Source organism: Penicillium manginii (genome assembly GCF_028828005.1).
Source record: "Penicillium manginii strain IBT 31320 chromosome Unknown utg000004l:1.0-7231830.0:1.0-7236170.0, whole genome shotgun sequence".
Classification (NCBI taxonomy): domain Eukaryota; kingdom Fungi; phylum Ascomycota; class Eurotiomycetes; order Eurotiales; family Aspergillaceae; genus Penicillium; species Penicillium manginii.
Genome location: NW_026643105.1, coordinates 5,209,868 through 5,231,346, shown reverse-complemented (window position 1 = coordinate 5,231,346; position 21,479 = coordinate 5,209,868). Strand labels below are relative to the sequence as shown.

The 21,479-nt window shown below is 47.2% G+C and overlaps 4 protein-coding genes across 4 annotated transcripts; 3 read left to right on the top strand and 1 right to left on the bottom strand.

Moving 5' to 3' along the window:
* Nucleotides 1-284: 284 nt before the first annotated feature.
* N7533_005653 (pyrroline-5-carboxylate reductase family protein) lies at nt 285-1,209 on the top strand (the record flags this gene model as incomplete). The annotated part of the gene is made up of 2 exons (XM_057102303.1): nt 285-834; nt 908-1,209. 2 exons carry the CDS (start codon nt 285-287, stop codon nt 1,207-1,209), a joined length of 852 nt encoding a protein of 283 aa, XP_056961933.1.
* A 7,216-nt stretch (nt 1,210-8,425) lies between these two features.
* Nucleotides 8,426-9,499, top strand: N7533_005652 (homeobox domain-containing protein; the record flags this gene model as incomplete). The annotated part of the gene is made up of 3 exons (XM_057102302.1): nt 8,426-8,527; nt 8,615-9,298; nt 9,359-9,499. The coding sequence occupies 3 exons, from the start codon at nt 8,426-8,428 to the stop codon at nt 9,497-9,499; spliced, it is 927 nt and encodes a 308-aa protein (XP_056961932.1).
* Nucleotides 9,500-14,070: 4,571 nt separating this feature from the next.
* On the bottom strand, nt 14,071-15,309 carry N7533_005651 (uncharacterized protein; the record flags this gene model as incomplete). Its single annotated transcript, XM_057102301.1, has 3 exons — nt 14,071-14,378; nt 14,435-14,864; nt 14,923-15,309. The coding sequence occupies 3 exons, from the start codon at nt 15,307-15,309 to the stop codon at nt 14,071-14,073; spliced, it is 1,125 nt and encodes a 374-aa protein (XP_056961931.1).
* A 790-nt stretch (nt 15,310-16,099) lies between these two features.
* On the top strand, nt 16,100-17,656 carry N7533_005650 (Major facilitator superfamily domain general substrate transporter; the record flags this gene model as incomplete). Its single annotated transcript, XM_057102300.1, has 3 exons — nt 16,100-17,071; nt 17,138-17,228; nt 17,289-17,656. 3 exons carry the CDS (start codon nt 16,100-16,102, stop codon nt 17,654-17,656), a joined length of 1,431 nt encoding a protein of 476 aa, XP_056961930.1.
* Nucleotides 17,657-21,479: the final 3,823 nt, after the last annotated feature.

Sequence of the window (21,479 nt, the reverse complement as noted above, 5' to 3'; positions counted from 1 at the left end):
TAGCCAATGGTTTGCTCAATTTCTTCTAATTTAAATCACTTCCTATTCAATTGTACCAATTGAAGCTCCCAGACATCAGCTTACTTACTCCCCTTCCGATATCGCGGGCGGTCTGTCAACTGTCAACTGTCAACATTCAAGGTCAACCCCTCCAACGCTATTCTCGCCCCACCGATAAGCCCAACTCGATTGAAAGTGGGGGAAATCAACTTGCGCCGCATCAGAGAATCATAACCCTTGACAACCTCTCCACCTCCCACGAAAACCGAAAGCAAACCCTCACAATGCCTGCCCTCCAACAAAGCACCCTCGCCTTCATCGGCGGCGGCAACATGGCCTCCGCCATTATCGGCGGCCTGCTCTCCAACTCCGTGCCAAAGTCCAACATCACCGTCTCCGAGCCCTGGGAAGTGAACCGCAACAAGCTGGCCGCAACAGGCGTGAACACAACAACAGACAACGTCGTCGCAGGCGGAAGCGCAGACCTAATCATCATCGCCGTCAAGCCACAAGTCACCAAGGGCGTCTGTGAAGAGCTAGCTAAGAGCTGGGCTGATCGTCAGTCGCTTCCCGTTATCGTCAGCATTGCCGCGGGTATCACCCTCTCCTCGTTGCAGGAGTGGTCGACTACTCCCGATGGTCGCCGTCCTCATGTCGTTCGCGTCATGCCGAATACCCCCGCTCTCGTGGCTGAGGGTGCCTCGGGCGCATTTGCTTCTGCCGATGTCTCTGCCGAGGAGAAGGACCTTGTCAATGAGTTGTTGGGCAGTGTTAGCAAGGCGACGGAGTGGGTTGATAAGGAGGAATTGTTGGACGTTGTTACTGGGTTGTCTGGTGGGTTTCACTTACACCTCTACTCCCTTTCACTGCTGCTTCTACTCGTGCTAACAATTCAATCTGCAAACAGGATCCGGCCCCGCATACTTCTTCGCTATGGTCGAGCACCTCGTCGCAAGCGCCACTGCCCTCGGTCTCTCAAAGGAACAGGCTACCCGCCTCGCGACGCAGACTTGTCTCGGCGCCGGCAAGATGCTGGTTACCTCCGACGAGGAGCCCGGTCAATTACGGAAGAACGTGACCAGTCCCAACGGGACGACTTTTGCGGCTTTGCAGACCTTTGAGAAGGAGGGTTTCAAGGAGATTGTGGATAAGGCTGTTAAGTCTGCGACTGATCGGGCGGCGGAGCTGGGTAACACCCTTGCTAAATAGATCTTTTATAGTAGCGGATGAGAGGAAATCAAAATGCTTGAATCTTTCTTTAAAGCAAAACTGTCTGGTTCTTATCAGGGCATATTTTTGTTCTCGATTTCAAATTGATGGCTGAAGTCCCGATCTACAGTTGGTAATATACTAATATTATAGTCATATCCAATCCCCCCTGCGTGGGCGAGATGGGAGGATAGGAAGCACGCCCGGTAGGGGCAAATGGATGGTACGTGTCTATAAGCTTTTCCGGGTGCTCAGCCAGCCAGCTTCATGAGACCCGGCATGAACTGACAGTGTACGGAGTAACTTAATACATAGTCAGAACAGTACTCGCTATGCGTTGATTTCCATTGGATGAAGAGAGTCTGACAACCAGACACACATCAAGCCACAGACAGCGTCATGCCGTCCAAGCGGCTTTTCCTCTACATATAACAACCCATCTCGTCTGTACCTAGTGCGGATTCAGAAGAGAGTACAGCACTGGCATGCGATCTCATATTCGACAAAGCGAGCTGAAACCAGTGCTACTAGTCCGGATACTCCTAGCTGCATCTGCTCCCGACAATACTCCCGGTAGAAGCTCTCCCTCTCGCTCACAGACTTCGCAGGAGGTAACCACCTGCGCATGTACGCCAGCCGATTCAATTTCTGCAATACCTATTTATCTAGATGCTTACGGACTGCAGACTCCAAAGTTACTACGGATACCTGTCATACTGCTTGAACTGCGTACTCGGCTTCAAGTTAGAGGTGCAATGCAATTTGAACAACCTAGTCAATTTTTAATTTCTGAGCTGGCTCACAACTATTGGCATGAGGTGATACTAGTGCCGTTTGTAGATGTAAAATATCTGTCTTGTACCTAGGTAGGTACTACTAGTCTCCCCGATCGATGCAACTGTTACTAGGCGAAGACAATCTTGGAATCTCGATTCGGAAAGACTCATTAGAAATCACTTGCCCAGGTGGGCAAACCTGGAAGTTATACTATGGTTCTGTATATGGTTATATTATGCATAGTACTCCGTACTACTAGTAACGTTGGGAAATAGGGGTTCCATCCATTGAAAACGACGAAACCAACCCTGGAGAGTGCAGAGGTGATGCTCGTGAACTGACTAGTGCTAGTATGATCTCTAGTGTGATCTAAAATGAGATTGAAGACTGCGACATCCTGGCCACGCAAATGCTCGGCGACCCGAAGACTACGCAGAGACAAGGAATAAGCCAGGATCATCCCAGCATCTGTCGACCTGTCAGCAGATCGAGATAACCGCCAGTCCCCGACACCGATTAAAGCCGAGCAAGTCATTGCGCATCAACATTTTTGCTTGTTCTTGATATCACGTAGTTAGCTACTCCGTACGGAGTCCAGGGCTGTGAGTACCTATATAGGAATATCTCCTGGTCTGTCATCGGCTGCCACGGGATCCGCGCTTCACCATATCGGGGGCACAATGGGGCCATCAGGGACGAGGCGTGCTATCAGGCCAATGGTGATACCGGCTCACATGCAGGTGTCGACCCAATTTGAGAGGTCATCACAAGCAGTGGATCGTGGTTTAGTGAATTTGATAGTTTGTTTTCGGCTTGTTTTTCTCAAAACTGGGCGTTCGGTAATTGAAGGAACGGATTGCTTCTTGATGGTTGCTTTTTTTTCTCCTCCTTTTTCAATTGGCAAAGTTTCATCCAACAACGTTGCTTATTTTATGCTGGGTCATGGGAAATTAATATGCATCAAGCTGTTAGTGGCGCTTTCAAGGATGGCGTGTGCATGTGGCTGTCAACGGGTAGTATTGCATCCATATTATGAACTACTCGGGGCGGCATAAAATCACCTGGGCAGTCAGCCATTGAAAAATATTATTTAATCGCAATCCATCGATTCCCTAGCAGGGTCTTATCTATGCTGAAAGGGACCACGGAGTACAACCCCAGAGTAAAGTCACTTTGTAGATCATTGATTATAACAAGACTGACTCGAAAACCCTTCAGGCTAACCTACCATCTCTCTCAGATGATTCCAGTGATGGGTCGCCCAATGACCTCATTTAGGCACCAACACCTTGCAAATATTCCACCACCACTGGCCGTTTGTCACGGTCGCACTTGAGCCATGTCATGGGCTGATTGGTCACCAGATGACGTTGATTCCAGATCGGTTGTTTGTCCTGTCCAGGTGCTCGGGATGGAGCAAACATCCGCCTGCATTGCCAACCCCAAAAATACGAATTCCACGATCTGTATGCTTTCTGAAACAAAGAAATGTTTGCAAGTATTTGATATGTACGGAGTACGGAGAACCCAACATCAATTGAGGTATTTGTGACAGGCCGGACCATGGTACGAAAAGTAGTCCTGCGCTAGGGAAATTGGAAAGACATGACCGAATGTTTGTCAAATTTGGGTATCGTTTTCTTGGGTATAGAGCGGAAAGACTACGGAGAACGGGGTGTTGAATGAAGCGCAGCGTCAATTATTTGTGCGCCCTGACTCGATCACCCAAGGTGTTGCCAATATCGATGTCGATGTCGATATAGACTTTTCTAATGTAAATGACGTGGATCCCACACACGGGCTGTCTCCAACAAGGTTTCTTTGCTCAACGGATAGTTCCTGCGATGTCCCAGAAACCAGGAGGCTGGGACAACCAACGAGACTTAAAGTGACAGGCGACAGGAGCGGTTTGATTTCCTCCCCATATTTTCCTCGTGTCTTACTGGACGATGCTCTGCATGAACGGACGCCCTCCTCACATTCCAGACCGATATCATAACGCGCCCGACATGCGGTTGAGATTCGAATCTGGCCCTGCTAAATTTTACCTGTAAACCAGGGGCCGCAAACTCCTCCCAGAAATGAGATTCGGATGGAATATGGAATATGGGATAATTCGTACTCCGCTTGTACTCGGTCCCTGGCCCTGTGACGATCCCCGCAAAACCACTTGATCAATTTATTGAATCGCGAATTTGAGGCGCGCTGGCCGCTATGACCCTTTTCACCCACTAGGAATTAAGGTTACTTGGTTGCTGGCAGTGCGCAGATGCTCAACACATGTTACCCAACACGTAAGGCCGGCCAAAGTTATTGGTGGAGCGCGAGGGATCGGCCATACCCAGCTACCGGGAAATCTGGTTGCACGATGACAAATTCCTGCATGGTGCATTGCACTACGCTGGATCGTCTCTTCCCGTGGCTCTGGAGTAATTCTTCCGGTCCATTCCCCGGGTCTGAGGATGACACTACCCGATCAAAATGGCTGCTTGATGTGAGATCCGATGATCTGCATCCCTACTCCATTTTATGCACGATCTCGGATCTTTAAGGACATGGGTATGGTGATCCGCCAAAATTCCAGTTACGCGACGCTGCTCATGCCTGGGGATGGTAGGGGTGGACCTTTTTGTTTCCCCTTTCTATTCTTCAGCTTCTATCATTCTTCAGTTGGGTCCTAGAGAGAGAGAGAGAGGGGGAGGGGGGGGGAATCCACGGTCTGTCAGCAAGGCATGCAGAAGAGTGAAAAGAAAATTCCACTCGAAGACAAGCGACCAAGGAATATATGAAAATAGTTCACGTATGAGATACAAAAGAAATCAGATAAAATTGCCTGAGGTGGTAAGGTCGCGAGTAAGGGGAGTGAAATTCTCGAGTCATCCGCCGGCCTCGATCTCGCCCTTGAATGATCCTCCAATAATGTACGGAGTACGGAGTAGGGACCGGCAGATCCAGATCCCACCACGAGGCTGGATCCAGATTCCATAGTGGCATCCGGTCTGTTCACCGGGGGGGGATTGCAAGATCTGATTTTGATGGGCGGGTAATCCGGGATTCTTAGACTCCGCTTGTTTGCACCATGTTGTGGCGTCGGCCAGTCACAAACTAGGATCCATAGGCTCCGGGTTTGACTCCCATTTTAGTGCGAGTAGTTACAGCTTGACCCCGAAACTAGATTTCAAACTCTAGAAATATATCTAACTAGTGAAAAGGTTACGAACGCATGTGCGGAGAGCGTCCGAACCTAAACTACATATGCATGTCCATTCATCCTCGGCAGGATCAGTGTCAAAGGGTGTCACATTGACGAGGCTACGGGGATCCTCTAACTGTGGCGAAACAAAACCGCTGCCCAACGCTGCCAGAATCCAGGGCGTTATTGTTACAGATCTCCACTTCAATTCTCGACTCTAAGAATAGAGCTCAAACTTCAGTTACGAGTTGGTCTCAAATCTGAGATCTCCGGAAACGCCACCACCGAGGCAATGATGAACTTGATTGAGGCAACCATGTATCGGTACAGTGGTCGCTCGGAGTGAACTCCAAACTGGTTGAAAGTGGATATATACTATGTTTAAAACCCCATTGTCCTCCGTAAGCAAGTACTAAATACTAGTAGTACTCCATATGTATGTACAGGATCCTGCTCATGGATTGTAGGGCATTTGACCGACGCATCTGAAAGGAACCCCACCGACAGGAGGATCTTTGATGGCATTTCGGGGCCGACATCTATCCTGCGCCATTATTGCCTAGAGTTCCACTAAGCGGGTCCAGCGCCCGGCTTGAATTTTGGAGTTGGCGTGATGAGGGGCGGTGCTACGGCGGTGCTAAGTGAGTTAGGGTCGCGTCGAGCTCAGTTGAAAGACTGTACGCGATACGCGAGCCGCAGAGCAACTGCTAGCGATGCTAGTGCGGATCGAAGCGGAGGAACTGCAGTGTCAGTGGTAAGGAAAAAGTCATGTCACATCGAGGGATGGTCAAATCCCGGGCCCCAACACCACGTCAGTCGTCCACCCCCCCAACCACCTCCACCTCCCTAGCGGATGCAGAAAAGAAAAGAAAAGAAACATGACCACGAAAACTTGTCAGATATCATATGCAAGTGCACATTCGTTTTTGAATTGTACACGACATCCGCACCTAGGTCATTCAAGGGCACTGACCTAGGTTGGTTGGTGGTTGGTCATGTTCATGCCAATCATCTGCCTGCTTGATTCAGCCCTCAAAAAAAGAAAAGAAAAAATAAAATAAAAAGGAATCACTGGGGATTCTCCGTGATCTGACGTACGGGAGACCAGAGCGTGGATCCGGCGCCACACATCTCGAAGGAAGTGGGGAATTACAATAGAAGAAGAAACCCCCCTCCCCTCCCCTCCCCTTAGGCGATCAGCCAATCTTTCCATCCCTACCACCATCCATGGATACCAAGCCCCTCGCCCTTTCTGTGGTCGTCGATCGATCTCCGTGTCCACCGATCAGAGGCTTGGGTTTGGGATCGATCCGAGAGTGTCCGTCATCTTATTGTATTTTTTTTTGATCATCCCCTCTCCTCCCAGAATCCGAAAATCCAGAAACAGACCTTTTAGAACCAGCACCGTGTGTGTGTATGGATATGCACTCAATGCTATGGTGTCTGGCCAAGATCTAGGAAACTGGCTATCTCCTACAGGGTAGGTCTTGCCCACTGGGGTTAAGCTCCTCGGGATGTGCGATCTAATGGTAGCCAGTCGTAGGCCGCGACGGGCTTCTGACACCCAAGCTGGGTGGTGGAGCCCTTGGTTTAGTGAGGGACATCTGGCGATCTTTTCCTTGGACTCGGGGGGTGTAAGATCCACTTGATGGGTTGGAGATTGGTGGTTTGACTTTTACCATACACCCCGTACTCCGTGCTCCGTACCGCAAACCTCTGACTACCTAGGAACCTTAGGTCGAACATCTGGATGAGGTCCGGTGTTTCCATAAGCGTGGGAACTACCTTCTTTTTCTTCCTCCCCTCCCCCGAACACTGTCACAAATTGGGGTACACCGGTCTCCACCATAAAAAGCAAATGTCTGGTTGAGTATTTGATTTAATTAACTTCAGCCTGACTCAGGTACATCGTGAATGGCAGAATGTCATTCTCCACTTTTTTGTCCCCCTCTACCCCCTGCCTGAATCTGCGGCTGTTGCTGCCGGCATCCTCCCCCCCCTCCTTCCCCAACTTTGTCGGTATGCGGCCGGAGAGACCGAGGATTGTGACGTTCTATTTTAAATAAATATTTATTATGATTATTATTATTATCATTATGATTACTATTGAACGCATACTATCCTTCCCAAAATTGACATGGTAATGTCAAAATTGGGACCCGGTTTCTGAGATCGGATTTCGTTGCCGTCCCAATACCGAGGTATTGGTTTTTGAAGGCGCCAATCCATGCCTGTCCCAAACTTGGATAATGGGGTAAAGAAAAAAAAGAAAAAAGAAAAAAGAAAAAACCTCGGGTTTGGGGTTTTCCCTTTTCTTTTACATTTACCTTTACCTTTTCCATCTCTAATTCCATTTCTATGGTCAGTGCCGGGAAATCCTTTGGCCCGAAGAGCAATAATTACTTTTTAGGATTATTATTATTATTAAGATTATTATTATTTTTGCAAAATTGAAAAATCTAAAATCTAAAACCCATGATTCGGTCTACAAAATAATAAAAATTCAATAATAATAATTAATAATTAATTACAGAATAGTGCGGGACTGGGGGGACCAGGAGTTCCTGAAGGGCCCGCCACCTGATAGATCCTGGCGCTAGCACGACGGACTATTCCAGCTTGACAGGCACCAGAAGAGAGGTCCTTGGCACTATCTGTCAAGGTCAACCTTAAGGATGCTCCATAGGGTTCTTGATTTGCACCCCTCTTCTCCGCTCTGCATGCCTTGAGGATACGGAACACTCCTGGTATTCCGTAGTTTGTGGCTCCAAGTACCCACTCACGTCCACGATCGTCATTTTTCTGGGCCCCCCCCTGTTCTTGCTTTTCCATGGACATGTAACAGCTGGGTCTTGCATCGGAACATGTCTTTTTTTTAAAATGTACAGCGCCCTGCATTATTTGGGACGCCCCAAATCACTTTCTGCCCTCATTCCCCAACCTTGCATAATCTTGGCTATCCTGCGATGTCAACGTAAAATCAGCCCAGTTTCCCAGGTGAGTTAATATTCATCTTCGCCCCATCTGCCCTTCCTCTCTTTCCTTTTTTTTACTTTCCCTCTCCCTCTCTCTCCAGTTCTGTCTACCTCACCTCTCTTGGGTACCTGCGGGGACCAGCTTCGAGAACCACATATACCTCTCAATAAAGACCCATCTTCATTCTAACCGCACCCGCCCCGCCTATAGTTGTCTTTGAATTGTGCGACGCCTTGATCTTCAACACCTACGCCTCTCCATATTTCGTCTATGTCACAGTCCCGTGAGTTCGACGAGGATACCGAAATGTCTCTTTCCTACGCAAGCAGAGCCCCGGCCGGGAACGCCCAACAGCTACCGTCATTTCGCGAGGTAAGACACTAAACACGGCGTATTGCGCTCGATGCGTCGCAATAGTACAAAAGTACCATTTGATCTGATCATGTGGACTCGATTTAGCTTCTTCCACCACACCTTCATGATGAAATCGACTCTTCAACATATCAACATTCTCGCCGGTCTCAAGAACGCCCTTCATCTGGTCATGAAATGGCCGCCGATCCTCGTTCGATCCCCGGCTACCCATCAAATCCATCACCTCAAATGCCTTACAGCGAATACTCCCGCGATTATACCACACGCACCGGTGAACATCCCCCACGACCAATGAGTGACCACATGTCTTTGAGAGACAACTCTCCAATGTTGCCCCCAATACGCGATCTAGGCTCTATGCCCGAACGTCAAGGTTACCAGGACGGCCGCATGGCCCCTCGCTCTGACCCCTTTGCGCACGAATATCGTGGAGTTGCCCCAATGTCAGCTCCTCTGTCGGATCGCCGAAACCCCGAACCGCTCGGCGCGCCTATTATGCAGGGCCAGGCCACTCACGGACACCCAGCAATGGCCTATCAAGGAGACCCCGAACAGATTTCGCCGCAGGTGATGACGCATCCAAATCAAGCCAACTTCGGTATCTTGGGAGACCCGGTTGACCCGAGGACAAGACGCCGGAGAGGCAACCTACCCAAGCCAGTAACGGACATTTTACGTGCTTGGTTCCACGAGCATCTCGATCACCCTTACCCCAGTGAAGAGGATAAGCAAATGTTTATGACTCGGACTGGGCTCACAATCAGCCAGGTAAGAGCGGTATTCGATGCAACATCATCCACAACGCAGCAGCTAACATATTCCTTACAGATTAGTAACTGGTTTATCAATGCACGACGACGACAACTGCCTGCGCTACGCAACCAAATGCGCAGTGGAGCAGACCCCGATACATCCCGACAGTCTCCTTTCAGTGATATCGACGACCACCTGCCGTCTCCTCACCACTAGAACTCACTGATTTTCATTCGATACACATACACGTGGAAGCTTTTACCGATATAAGGGCACTGGACGGCCCAAACTCGGCTTGAGCTTCGTTTCTATTTTATTCCTCTTTTATTTCACGGCCTCATTTACATTTGCTACGCCCTTCGGCATACGTTACACGGCATTCGCAACGTCAGCGTTCATTTCGATTACGACCGGGAAGTTATTTCTCCCACCTATTTCTCTCACCTATTCCTCCTATGAGTTACGGGGTCTTTTTTTCAGTATACGGCAAAGGTGGATGGATAGACTGGCATTGGCTTCAACATTCAAGTTATTTTCTCCTATGTGTTTTTATTATGTCTTAAGATTGTTCGATCTGTTTTATTTGTTCTTTGATTTTACAGGGGCCCCTTGCTTGCCAAGGCGAGTCCTCAAGATATCGCTTTTGATACCCATTTTTACTCTCTGGATGTTATGTACCAAGCGGGCCGAGTTTTGCTAGGACAACGGGAAAAGAGGTACTTCGAATCGCATGGGAATACATTTTTTTTTCTTCTTTCAAGTTTCATTGCATGCCTCTGCTGGTACCTGTACCTCGACCTTAGGTTGCACCCCATTGGTGCCTGTTACATCGCATCTCGGCACATCGCTTTTCTGTGTCCCGCAGCGCAGGACAACCAGAAATTGCATAACAAGGTGTTACTTGGCAGTTGCGACATACATCAAGCATAATAAAGCATAAATTCATCTCTTAAACATTTCAATCGGCTCGACATGCAAGAATGACCTCTCATACTACTAGTAGTTCCCCAGTTCCTGCCATTTTACTAGGGGTCGGGTATATTGCGACTCTCGTACGGAGTAGTTCCTCTTGAAGTAATGCGCCGTGATCTCGGTAAATCAGGGATATAATGCGCATTAATCAATCTCAACTCCGTCCCGCTATCAATTCGAGCAATTTCGACGATCCCGTATTATTTATTGCACGCATGACGGGAACGTGGATCATGCCTTACGAAGCGGCACGCAGTGGACCGCCTGTCGAGCCAATCCAATTGCAGATCTTCAGTCCGCCTCCCCAGCTGAGAGGCGCGGGACCATTGTCAGCTTCATCATCTACCCGCGACTCCCGAGGTTCCCTGAATAAGTTTGTTTCGGTGGTGAGTGGCTGACACATACAATTCAATCTCCTCTCTTAACAGCGGGTCAACGGGGGATGTACTGGGGCAGAAATTAGTTGCCTGCAGATATTGGGGGCATAGACAAGGATGTGATTTCCTTGAAGTCAATAATCCCTGTTCAAACCCCCATCACACAAGCGCCTTAGCCTCTGTACCTGCCTACTACAGTATAGAGAGTGACCAAACGTGTGAGTGAGATTACGGAGTACTGCTGCAGGATCAGCTGTGACAGATGCCGGATCGACCTCAATATTGGGTCCGCAAATTTTAGACCATGGATCCTGTTTTCTCAATCTCAATAATGGATCATAGGGGCCACCTCTTATCCCGACCTGCCACTTAGACCCACCGGACCAGACAGCTGCCTGCCTAAAAATTCAAATTGTGATCAAGATCTGTCATTTGCTGGAGAATAGATGAATGACGTTAGTTGGCTCCTCATCACTGTCTTGACTTTTTTTTATTTTTTTTATCGGGGGGGGTCTACCCTTTTTGACAGCGCTTAGAGTTTGGTTCGTCCGCGCGGTTATGTGACTTGCCGAGACCGCGATGCGATGATCCTGATGTGAGCTGTCACATTTATCCAGTCCTCGTTTACATGTTTGTATTTCTATCGCTTAAATCTCACTTGGACGGATTTAGATATCTGATGGTCAATTCCTTGTAAATTGTAGTCTGGGAAGAACGGATTTGCATCCAACTGAAATGAAAGCTCGGATTTCGGTTTGCGGGCCTGGCACTTGGAAACGAGGCGCCCCATCACTTAGAGTTTGGCTGTCGGCCAACCTTGGTGTCATGGGAATTTTTAGATGTAATTTTGTAATTTAGGGAGAGAGTAAATTAGATTGCGGACCCAGCCACGTGAATTCTCCGGGTTGCAGCCAGGCTGTTCCACAGTGCTTAGATGATCTGCTTCCATATGGAGAATTCTCGGTGCTACATGCTCTTTCGGCTTAGACTTTCGAGGTCTCCGTACTCCGTACCTGTCCTTGGGTATGGGGACTCGAGCGATTCAAAGGTGTGATACGCTGAGCCATACTTATGTCTTCTACCTACTAACAATGATCTCGCTCCGGGGCGTTTTGCCCCTTCATAGTCTGAAACATTTTGCTAAATGGCGATTTTGTCAATCTAAAAATATGCGTAGTCGATTTAAAAAGGTAAAGCCTAAGAAACAATATGAAAAACAAAACAAAAATCCACGGAAAAAGAACAGTTCATTTAGATCCTTGGCCACTTGAATCCTATCGCCCGGAGTTCATATACGATGTGACAAAAAGCCGAACATCAGTTGTACAAGTCTCGGGAATGAGGACGATCAGTTTCACTGGCACCTCCTTGGATACATGGTTGTCCCCGAATTGGGGCTCCAGCTTGGCTTTTTTAGGAAGGAGTATCATACCCTACCTCGAGTTGCAGAGAAGTATGTAAGAAAACATGGCGAACTCAAAGGAAAACGAGACCATCTCAATACTTTGTTGGTCCAAGCTGAGTAAAAAGTACAGCACAGGACGGAACTTGAATCCATAGTTGCCCGGCATCGGCCGCGGTTATGCACCTCCTAGTCCCTAGTCACATTCTCAAACACCGCTGTTGCAGGAACACTTGCAGGAACAAGAATCCGGCTTTATATCAGTGGTCTATAAAGTCTAATAGCGCCCGACCGGGTATAGGTATGTATACCGCTATCTCTGCATTAACATCAAGGCGCATGGAAAATATCCGACATCCCTGATTCATCACATGGCGGTGAATTGGGGCCATGATAAAGTCTACGATAGGGTGCCACCGCTGCTTGATGGCTGCGAGGACCATCACGTTATAGTCACGGAGCACGGAGTGGTTATGAGGGGCCTGTCATGGCTGAAGTCTTCATTTCAGAGCTGTCAATTTTTAAAATGTGAGCTATCTCATGTCAAGCCGTAGCGTCGATGATGATCGCGTGCAGATCGATCAGGTGTTCGTGATGTGTTCGCTGGTCTATTTTCATACGAGCCAATCAGAGCTCTGCTGCATGACCTACCTTGCTAGGTACATGAACATACTAGTACATATGTACGGAGTACGGAGTAGGCTAGCGATCAATGCACCTGGGCCTCGAAGTGCCAGTGGTACGTGGAGAAAACATGACACGTCTGAACTCTCGTATCGCACGACTTTGTATTCGCTGCCGTGGACCAGTTGTTGATCATGCAAGGTTTTTTTTAGTCTGATTCATGCGCCTACTGACAATGCGAGCGACTAAAATTGAGGCCTAGTAGTGTCCGGCAAAGGCTACGGTACTACTCCGTACCGGGCGTACAATCAACGGTTCTGTCAAAAGTTTTAGACAGAGCTATTGATTTTTAGTGGGGCTGTCGCTTCTTGCCATGATCGCCCATTGCCCCACTGCCCTACACGTTAGCAAAATCAATAGCGCCGAGTAGCCTTTCCAGAGTTGCATTCGCACGGAGACTTCTGAATTGGGCTGGCTTATGAATCCTTCGAGAAGTCCCCAGAGAAGGTTTGAAGTCTGTCTTTTTGCCCACTTTGACCAAGTATGGTAATGTTCTAACCTGACTTGATGAACTATGTATGGCTCCTAAAGGTTGGTCAAAACAATCCAAATCGACTTCATTGTGGGGGCCAGTTCGGTACTACGTAATAATTCGGAACATCCGAGATAAGTTTGCCGCCCACCGATCCCTTCCTCGAACGTAAAATGCAAGCATTTCGGGCAGTGTGTAACTATCATTCTATTTCGGTATGCCTTGTACTAGAGAAGTATAGGGTCTGCGCGAAGGGGTGCCCCAGAGGTATCAGACATATTCGGATCGGGTCACCGACTTTTGTCTCTGCTCAACTTGAATTGTGCCCAGGTGTCAACACCTGGCACAACGTCCAGAGATTCTGCAAGGGAAGTCGAAAATGCACCATCACATTTATGGTATCATATTCGCATATTCCTGATTATTATTTTTCAGACCGCAATTTCCTATCAAACTGTGGCATTAATGAGTTGGCCAAATAAATCCTTAGCCTATGTGGCTTCTACATGTGTACGTCTGCGGTAGAGCACACGACCTCTTCCCCGTAACGCAATGTGTAATGCAGAGTAATCTGACTACTGAGCATGGGGTCTTGGAACATTCAAGTAATAGTGATACTTTTGGTCAAGCCCAGCCTTCATACATGGTAAAACTATCATGATTATCTGCCCAGGTGTAATTCAACTACGGACTCGTCAGGATGTTATATAAAAATTTAAAAACAATGCACTAGCAGATTTCAATCCGAGCCACCTGCCAGCCTTTGGGCACTGTTGTTGTACACTGGCATAGCAGGTTTAAGTTGCTATTCAATCGATTATAATTCATAATTCTTGATACAAGCGGCAGGCGCGAGTTCTCAAGCTAATCTTGCAAACCATTATTTGTAATAATTGGGTACCTTCAGTCCCTTGAACTCGAAGGACGTGTTTTCTCGGCGATCGATAACTTTCTTGTGGTGCACATCCTTGACTCGGGCACGGACATATTCAGTTCCTGTGGCAGCAGGCCCGGTCGGATTTTTATCCTCTTCGGTGAGCAGGCCAAGGCGCTCAAGCAAAGGTGATGGAACAGTCCTCATTATGGTATGGTCGCCTGGTCTACAAAAGTAGAGCAGTCCAAGACGAGGAATATGAATCTGGTCCTTAGGTGGGGTTACAACGCGGTGGATTGTTGATTTCAGGAAGCCTTTCAAATTATATCAGTGTGATGTCTCGGTAGTGTTCGTTCGATATGGTGCTCACCATTTGTCAAAAATGATAACGTGTCAGCGACATTACAGGTTATCCCACCATCAACAGGTTTCACGTATTTCCATTCGCCCTCTGGGGTCTGAATCTGTAAACCCGCGACGTGTTGTGAAAAAAGCAATGTCAAACTGCCGAAGTCTGTGTGGCCGCCTTTGGTATAGCCCTGTGCCTTATCCCATTCCTCCTGGGTGCGAGTATTATAGATCATATAACGCAGGTGGTCGTCTGAAAGCTGATTATAGGCATGTGCCTGGACCAGATAGTCTTCGGGTAGTTCCAGAATGATAGCCATCAGCACAAACAGCTTTTCAACAACTTTCTGATAGAGGTCACGGTGGAACTTCGCGATTTCAGGATAATTCTGACGAGTAATCCTATGCTTAGGAACACTGTCCCATTCCGGAATGGCTTTGGGAATATTGAGCTATGCAGATAGGTCAGACAGAAAATCCTAATAAGAGTCGGAGAAGGGATTTTAATACCATTTCTATATTATCTTTGACCCCAGTGTCCCCAATCCATCTTTCGTTTTCACGGTATCCAAAATACTCACCTTCGGCGAAATTGCATGGGAAGCTTCGCTTTTCATCCAAAGACTCCTTAAAAAAAGCATTTCCAATGCTGAACTGGCGTAGAACTTGATCATCACCAAGTCCATGCCCGACCACGACCCAAAATCCTACTCGAGTAACGGCATCGTGTAGCTGTTTTGCAAGCTCCTCCTTTCCACCCGGCTGGTCAAAAAGAGACAGATCAATCTCAACCAGTGGTGCCCAATCAAGACTCTCTGTGGTTGGCTCAGGGCGGCTCCATGGTTTGACAAGTACCGATTCTGTTGCAGTTTGCTCTTCGATTGCCGACGGTGCCATCTTCGCTATTGGCTTAGAGAGCGTCAATGAGGTACCAAGATGACGGTTTTAGATGCGATCAAACACAACTTATATCAATATAACACAACTTATCTCAATATAAGCCTGGAATTGCATAAGTGGAAAACCATCCGAGCTTCTTATATTCTATCCGACTGCCGTTGAGTTTAGAGATTGCGGGGTCTCGGATGTTATCATCTATGCTCCGCATTGCGCTATTTTTCGCGGCACTCTCATACCGAAAGCTGACTATCATTCACTAACATCCAATGGTAATATTCAGTCATTAAATAGAAAGTAGCTTATTGCCTTGAAAAATCCGATTTCATCAAAACGATTGCCATATCATGCTCAGAAGGTGCCCAGGTGATAATGGAGCTGGAATATATCTAGATACTACCGCGAGATGTCATTACTTAGGTATATAGTGACAATGCTAGTTATAGCCTTCATGTTCAAGTTCCAAGTTCGCAAACTGTTTGCTTGATAGTAGAAATTATAGTTTTTGGGCATGCCGCAATCTGGCGGCACAACTTGAATCAGCACCAGGCATTGGCTGGTAGGTGATGGATACCAGACATAAACCCCTTGGAATAAATGCAGCCGGATAATAATATGTCGTGCTCCGAATCAGAATCAATACATTAGTCCAGGAAATCTGACATTGAAAAAAGGACTCGGAGTCATGGAAACATTTCAAACTAAAGTGCCCATCGGAATAATTCTTCGTACAGCTTAATACAGCGCGTGAAGTCACCAATCGACTCCTCGTGGAAGCAGAACAACAGATATGGTATTCGCTAAGGGCGAAGACGTTGTAACCGCCACCAGCGTGGCTTCGTCGCCGACGGATGGGGTACATCGCGACAGCGTGAGCATCAAAAACGACGCTGAGCTGAAGAAAAGAGTTATGCGAAAAATTGACTTCTGGCTTGTTGGATTCTATTCACTTGTTTATATTTTTCGTGTCATCGATTCCCAAAATTATGCCAACGCCGCCATTATCAATCTGGAAGCCGGCACTGGAATCAAGAAAGAGCTTAACTTCAATGCGTCACAGTGGGCTTGGACGCAGTCCATATTTTCTTACAGCTATCTCATTTTTGAACCATCTAACACGGTCCTTCTCAAATGGATCAAACCATCGAGATGCATGTTTGTTCTTATCCTCTCCTGGGGGGTCTGTGCTTGCGCTGCTGGGGCTGCACAGGATTTTCCAGGGATGATGTGCGTGCGGTTTGCGATCGGATTGGCAGAGGCCGGATTTTATCCTGCTGTGCTCTACCATATGGCATTCTGGTATAAGCCATCTGAGCTGCGCTGGAGAATTGCCCTATTCTACTCTCTCGGCCAAGTGTCTGGCGCATTGAGTGGGTTACTGGCATACGCCATCAGCTACATGGATGGAGCTGGTGGCCTTTCAGGCTGGAGGTGGCTTTTCATTCTTGAAGGTCTTCCTGCCATTGCGTTATCTGTTGTGGCATTGCTCGGTCTTCCTGACTACCCCGAGGACGCTCGCATGTTGACCGACGAGGAGCGAATTTTCCTAAACGGCCGTCTATCCTCTTCTGCTCCTTCGGGTAAAGACAGGAGCTGGGATTGGGCCGGTATCAAAGTGTTGTTTTCTAGCCCTACCCTCTATACATTTTCTGTATATTGGATTGGACACGGCATCGGCGGATTCGGTGTAAACTATGCACTACCTACGGTAATATACGAGCTCGGTTTCACCTCAACAGCTTTATCTCAATTGATGAATATAGTGAGTTGGCTCCCAGTATTTCGTGATCTGATATCTCGAATATTCTAACACAGTCGGAATAAATAGCCTCCATATGTCGCATGCTTTTTCTTTCTAAATACTCTCGGATATCTACTTCATAAAGGCTGGATCAGACCTTGGACTACTGCAGTAGCGAGTCAGTACTCCCGTTTTGAATTTTGAAATCTTCATTTGGACATCTCTAACAATTAAACAGTCGAGAGCACTATTATTATCTGCTACATAATCCTTATCACGGTCTCAAATTCGATCGTCAAATACATTGCCCTCATTGTCGCCACTGCTTGTGCCGGGTCTGCGTATCCCGTGATCTGGCCAGAGCGCATTCGCGCTCTTGACGGAACCGTGGCTGCAGGTATCGGAATTGGACTTACAAACGCCATGGCCCAGTTTAGCGGAATTGCAGGCCCTCATATTTACAGCTCGGTCTTTGGTCCGACATACCATGTTTCATATATCATATGTCTCTCCTTTCTTTGCTTGGCGATTTCAGGCATAATAAGCTCGTGGTGGCTCGTTTGGCGGAGAGATAAGGAGAGTTTGAAGAATAACGCAGTGGCTTGAGACATGCTTGAAAATGAGGTCTAGTTCAAGTTCAAGTTGATTTAATAGATACTAGTACAATTTTGGAAAACTCTGGTGGTGAACCAGTACTATATAGTATACTATTTACCCGCCGAACACCTGGGCACGAAAAGAGGCCCTGGGAACTTGTCCACCTGGGCAGTAATATCAGGTATGAAATGATGAATTCGATCAATGTACCTAGATATTCCGTTCAAGTTTAGCTGCCCGGGACTCGGATATTAAAATTGAACGCAGTATGTACCTAGGTACTAGTTGTAATATTCTTTCCAAGGTTGGAAACAATTTGAATATCATCTGGTATGATTATCCGAACATTCGGTCTCGAGGAAAATATAATCATTATGTAGGTAGGCCAGCTCTAGTTCAAAATTGTTGATGGTACCTAGGTATCAACAGCACAAAGATACACATTTTTAGCTTTCATTGCCTACAAGTTCTGACTCGGAACTCTTGCTATATCATCCTCAAGGAGACTGTCGACGCTCTAAAACTTGAAGCCTACTGGAACCCGGTTTGGTTAATATGAACTTACGAAAATCGGAATTCGCTGCAATGAAACAACTGAAATGGGCCCTCTTAACTTTATGTCTCTGAGTAAAGCACGGCTCCGAGTCGACGTCTGCAAGCTATGGAAACTATGCTAGTAGTATTCGAGCAGCTTTCGGATGGCGTCTTAGATTACATATACTGAAATGACGTCGAAGATTCTCACAGTGCCCAGGTGATTCTGATATAGGCCAGATCTGCTGTTCTCGATGTGGTAATTCTGGGGCCTAATACCCGCACCATTGTATGATCACCGAGGCTATTCGCTAGTCCAGAACAATCTCATAGAGACAAACCATGAAAATTAAAGGAAAATTGAAACAGGAATCTATTTTTCCGCTTAAAGGATCTATCCAACATAAACATTAACGTCCCAAATAGACAACTTGAAAATAGGTGAACTCGAGAGATGTGAAAACTAGGATACCCAGGTACACCTGAGCACAAGCAATTCTTGGCAATTGTTTAAAAATGAGGTTGGAAATTGATCAATAGCATTATTAATGGTATCTCTTCTACTCCGAGAGTATATCCAAGGTCATAAAACACGCTACGCGTGCCACTCAAGTTTTTCACAGCAGCGATCGGTGATCAAACGCGCCGTCCGGAAATAAAGTTTTATTTAGACTACCGAGAGGACAAGGTTGATACTTTCTACTCCATAATAATATCTCGATTACCCATATTTGTGGGGCAAAGTCCAGAACAGGATTAAACGAACAGCACAATGTCTTGGCGTCCCGTTAACTATTAACATAATAGCCTTTCAACGTTCTTTACAATTTAGAGGAAGTGTCACCTGGAACCAGTCTCCTTGCTAGATAGAAGAAAATAGGGACACTCGACATACTGCTACTACTATCAGGGTTTCAGGTAACTAGCTAAGATCCTACTTTCTAGGTAATAGTAGTAATTTCCAGCATAGGGATGCTGGAATTCAGATCATGATCCATCTGGGCATGGATGCAGTGCGGTCTTCAATCCTGGGTATTGATAACGAACTGAAAATATAAATTAGGCGGAAAGTGCGCCTCCAAACCTTGGAAGGTGGATTTTATTAATTTGAAAAGTAGACCAAACGATCATAATTTTTGCACTATTCGAGTCTCCCGATTGGGAAAAAGCCCCGATGGACCAGAGACTTCGATACTGCTGGTATAACTTCGACAGGTAGATACAGCAGAAATGCAAGTTCAAACCTTTTGATGCCTCTAGTGTTAAAATTATCCAGTGCTGGACTCTTATCTTTGAGACACGCAGGACCGGCTTTGTCCGTTTATTTTCGTAAGCTCTTATCACCCTCGGAGTTCACGGACTGGTATGGTATATCACCAGGGACAATATTGTCGTCATAAAGCATGGGGCGAAGGGCTAGGGATTAAGAGGAGATATTTGGCGGTGCCTCGCAGGAACTTCTAGAATACAGGGGAAATGGAAATAGCTTCTCCGCCAATGAACATGTCGACCTGCATATACTCTCATCCAATTGCGAGGAAAAATCCCAGTTCATGGGGATCATGATTCATGTGGAACCCAGACCAGGTTCAACGATTGGCCCGATCTTTGTCTACTAAAGTTTGGCTGTTACATTGACGGGGGCTCTAAATTGATGGCCTGCATAAGCGCGCTCGGCGTCCTGTAAGAGTCCTAATTTGTTAAATTCCCTGGCAACAATCTCAAATGGGCTGACGGGAGGGAACACGTAGTAAGTTAAAGGCTAAGAAAACTGCCTCGTATCAAGCCCAAGTGGGTCAAGGGTCTAACATAAAGTGCGGAGCTTGCTTGTGCAAGAATACGAGTATGTACTAGGGAGGGGCGCAATATCAGACCACTAGGGCATTGCTTGACACAAGTCAAGGCGTAGTGTTTAGGCTTGGCACGCAAATCGATGGACGATCGTAATAAATGGTGTCACAGATGCAGAGCTTGTGATATAGATGGAGGCGGAGTACTCCGAGTTTAATATCTAACAAACACACTTGGCCTTGGAAGCAGAGCGCACGCTAGTTCCTTCATGCCCATTATGGATGGATCGTGGGCCAGTCCTTCGGCCTTTCGTTGGGCGGGATTTTTACCCCAGAGTCCAGCAAACAGCCAAGATACCTGGGCAAGCCACCGGTCCAATAAATTCGGCTCTGACCGCTCCTTTATTCAATCTCCTATATAAAGTCTAGGATTACACTATGTCCAAATCAGGCAGGCACAAAAAAGACTGCAGGAAGTGTACTATATTGGCTTTCGAAGGAAGTGGACCCATTGGTGGGGAAAGACTAGATGTGCCTCGGGTGAATGTTTTATTCTGGCTCATGGGCAGTGCTGGCTGACGCGCGATTTAAGAGAGAAAAAAGATTTCCGAAGACCGTTGATTTACGTTCGGTCCAAAGAACCCCATTCTGACCCACTTGATTTTCTATGGTTTTCAAGCCTAGTAGGGGTTTATCTCAAGGGTTCTTTGCCTCCCAGAAAACTAGTGATCTCAAGTAACTCGTATTGTATTCGGAATGATGAAAGGATTGGCCCCCAATTGTATCGACGATTATCCACTACCTATGAGCCAAGGCACAACGTGGCTCTCTCAATTGACCCTTCAATAGTAGATACGATGAGGGGGTGAATTTCGCTCGATATGAATGTTAGTCGCTAAGGATAAGGCTAGCAGGGGCCCATGCATAAACCGGCTAAAGATCCGGCGTTAGCCGGGTAGTGAAAGTTACAATGTCGCATTGCTTCTGAGACCCCCCTGGCCAAGCCCACTGGACTGGATATTATCCTGCGAGCACACTTGCACATGCCAGACTCAGATATCCCGATTCCCTTTTTGCCTCTCGCTTTCGCAGTCGTCTCCTGTTCTGTTTCCTATCCCGACCCTATCCTCCTGTCTCTCTCGACCCACTCGTCACATATACCTACCTTAGATGCATGATATGATATCAACCCCACTTCGCATGATCAATTAATATCCTGGCAACATTTGCAGAGCTAAGATTTCCAAGACTGTCGTAACCAACCCATGAGGGTATCCTTGTAAGATGTGCGGGTGGGCGTCAGGGTAAAACCCGCCCTCGCGAAGGAATAATCTAGAAACAAAAACAAAAAAGATAAGCCCAACGCCCGGCATGCAGGATCTGACGATAACGACAAACTTGTCTACAAACCTAGCGAGAGACAACAGACCAACCGAACCATACTGGGAATGGTGGCACTCACCCCCTCCCGCCCGGAACGTTTCTAGACGGCTCACATCGGCGAACAG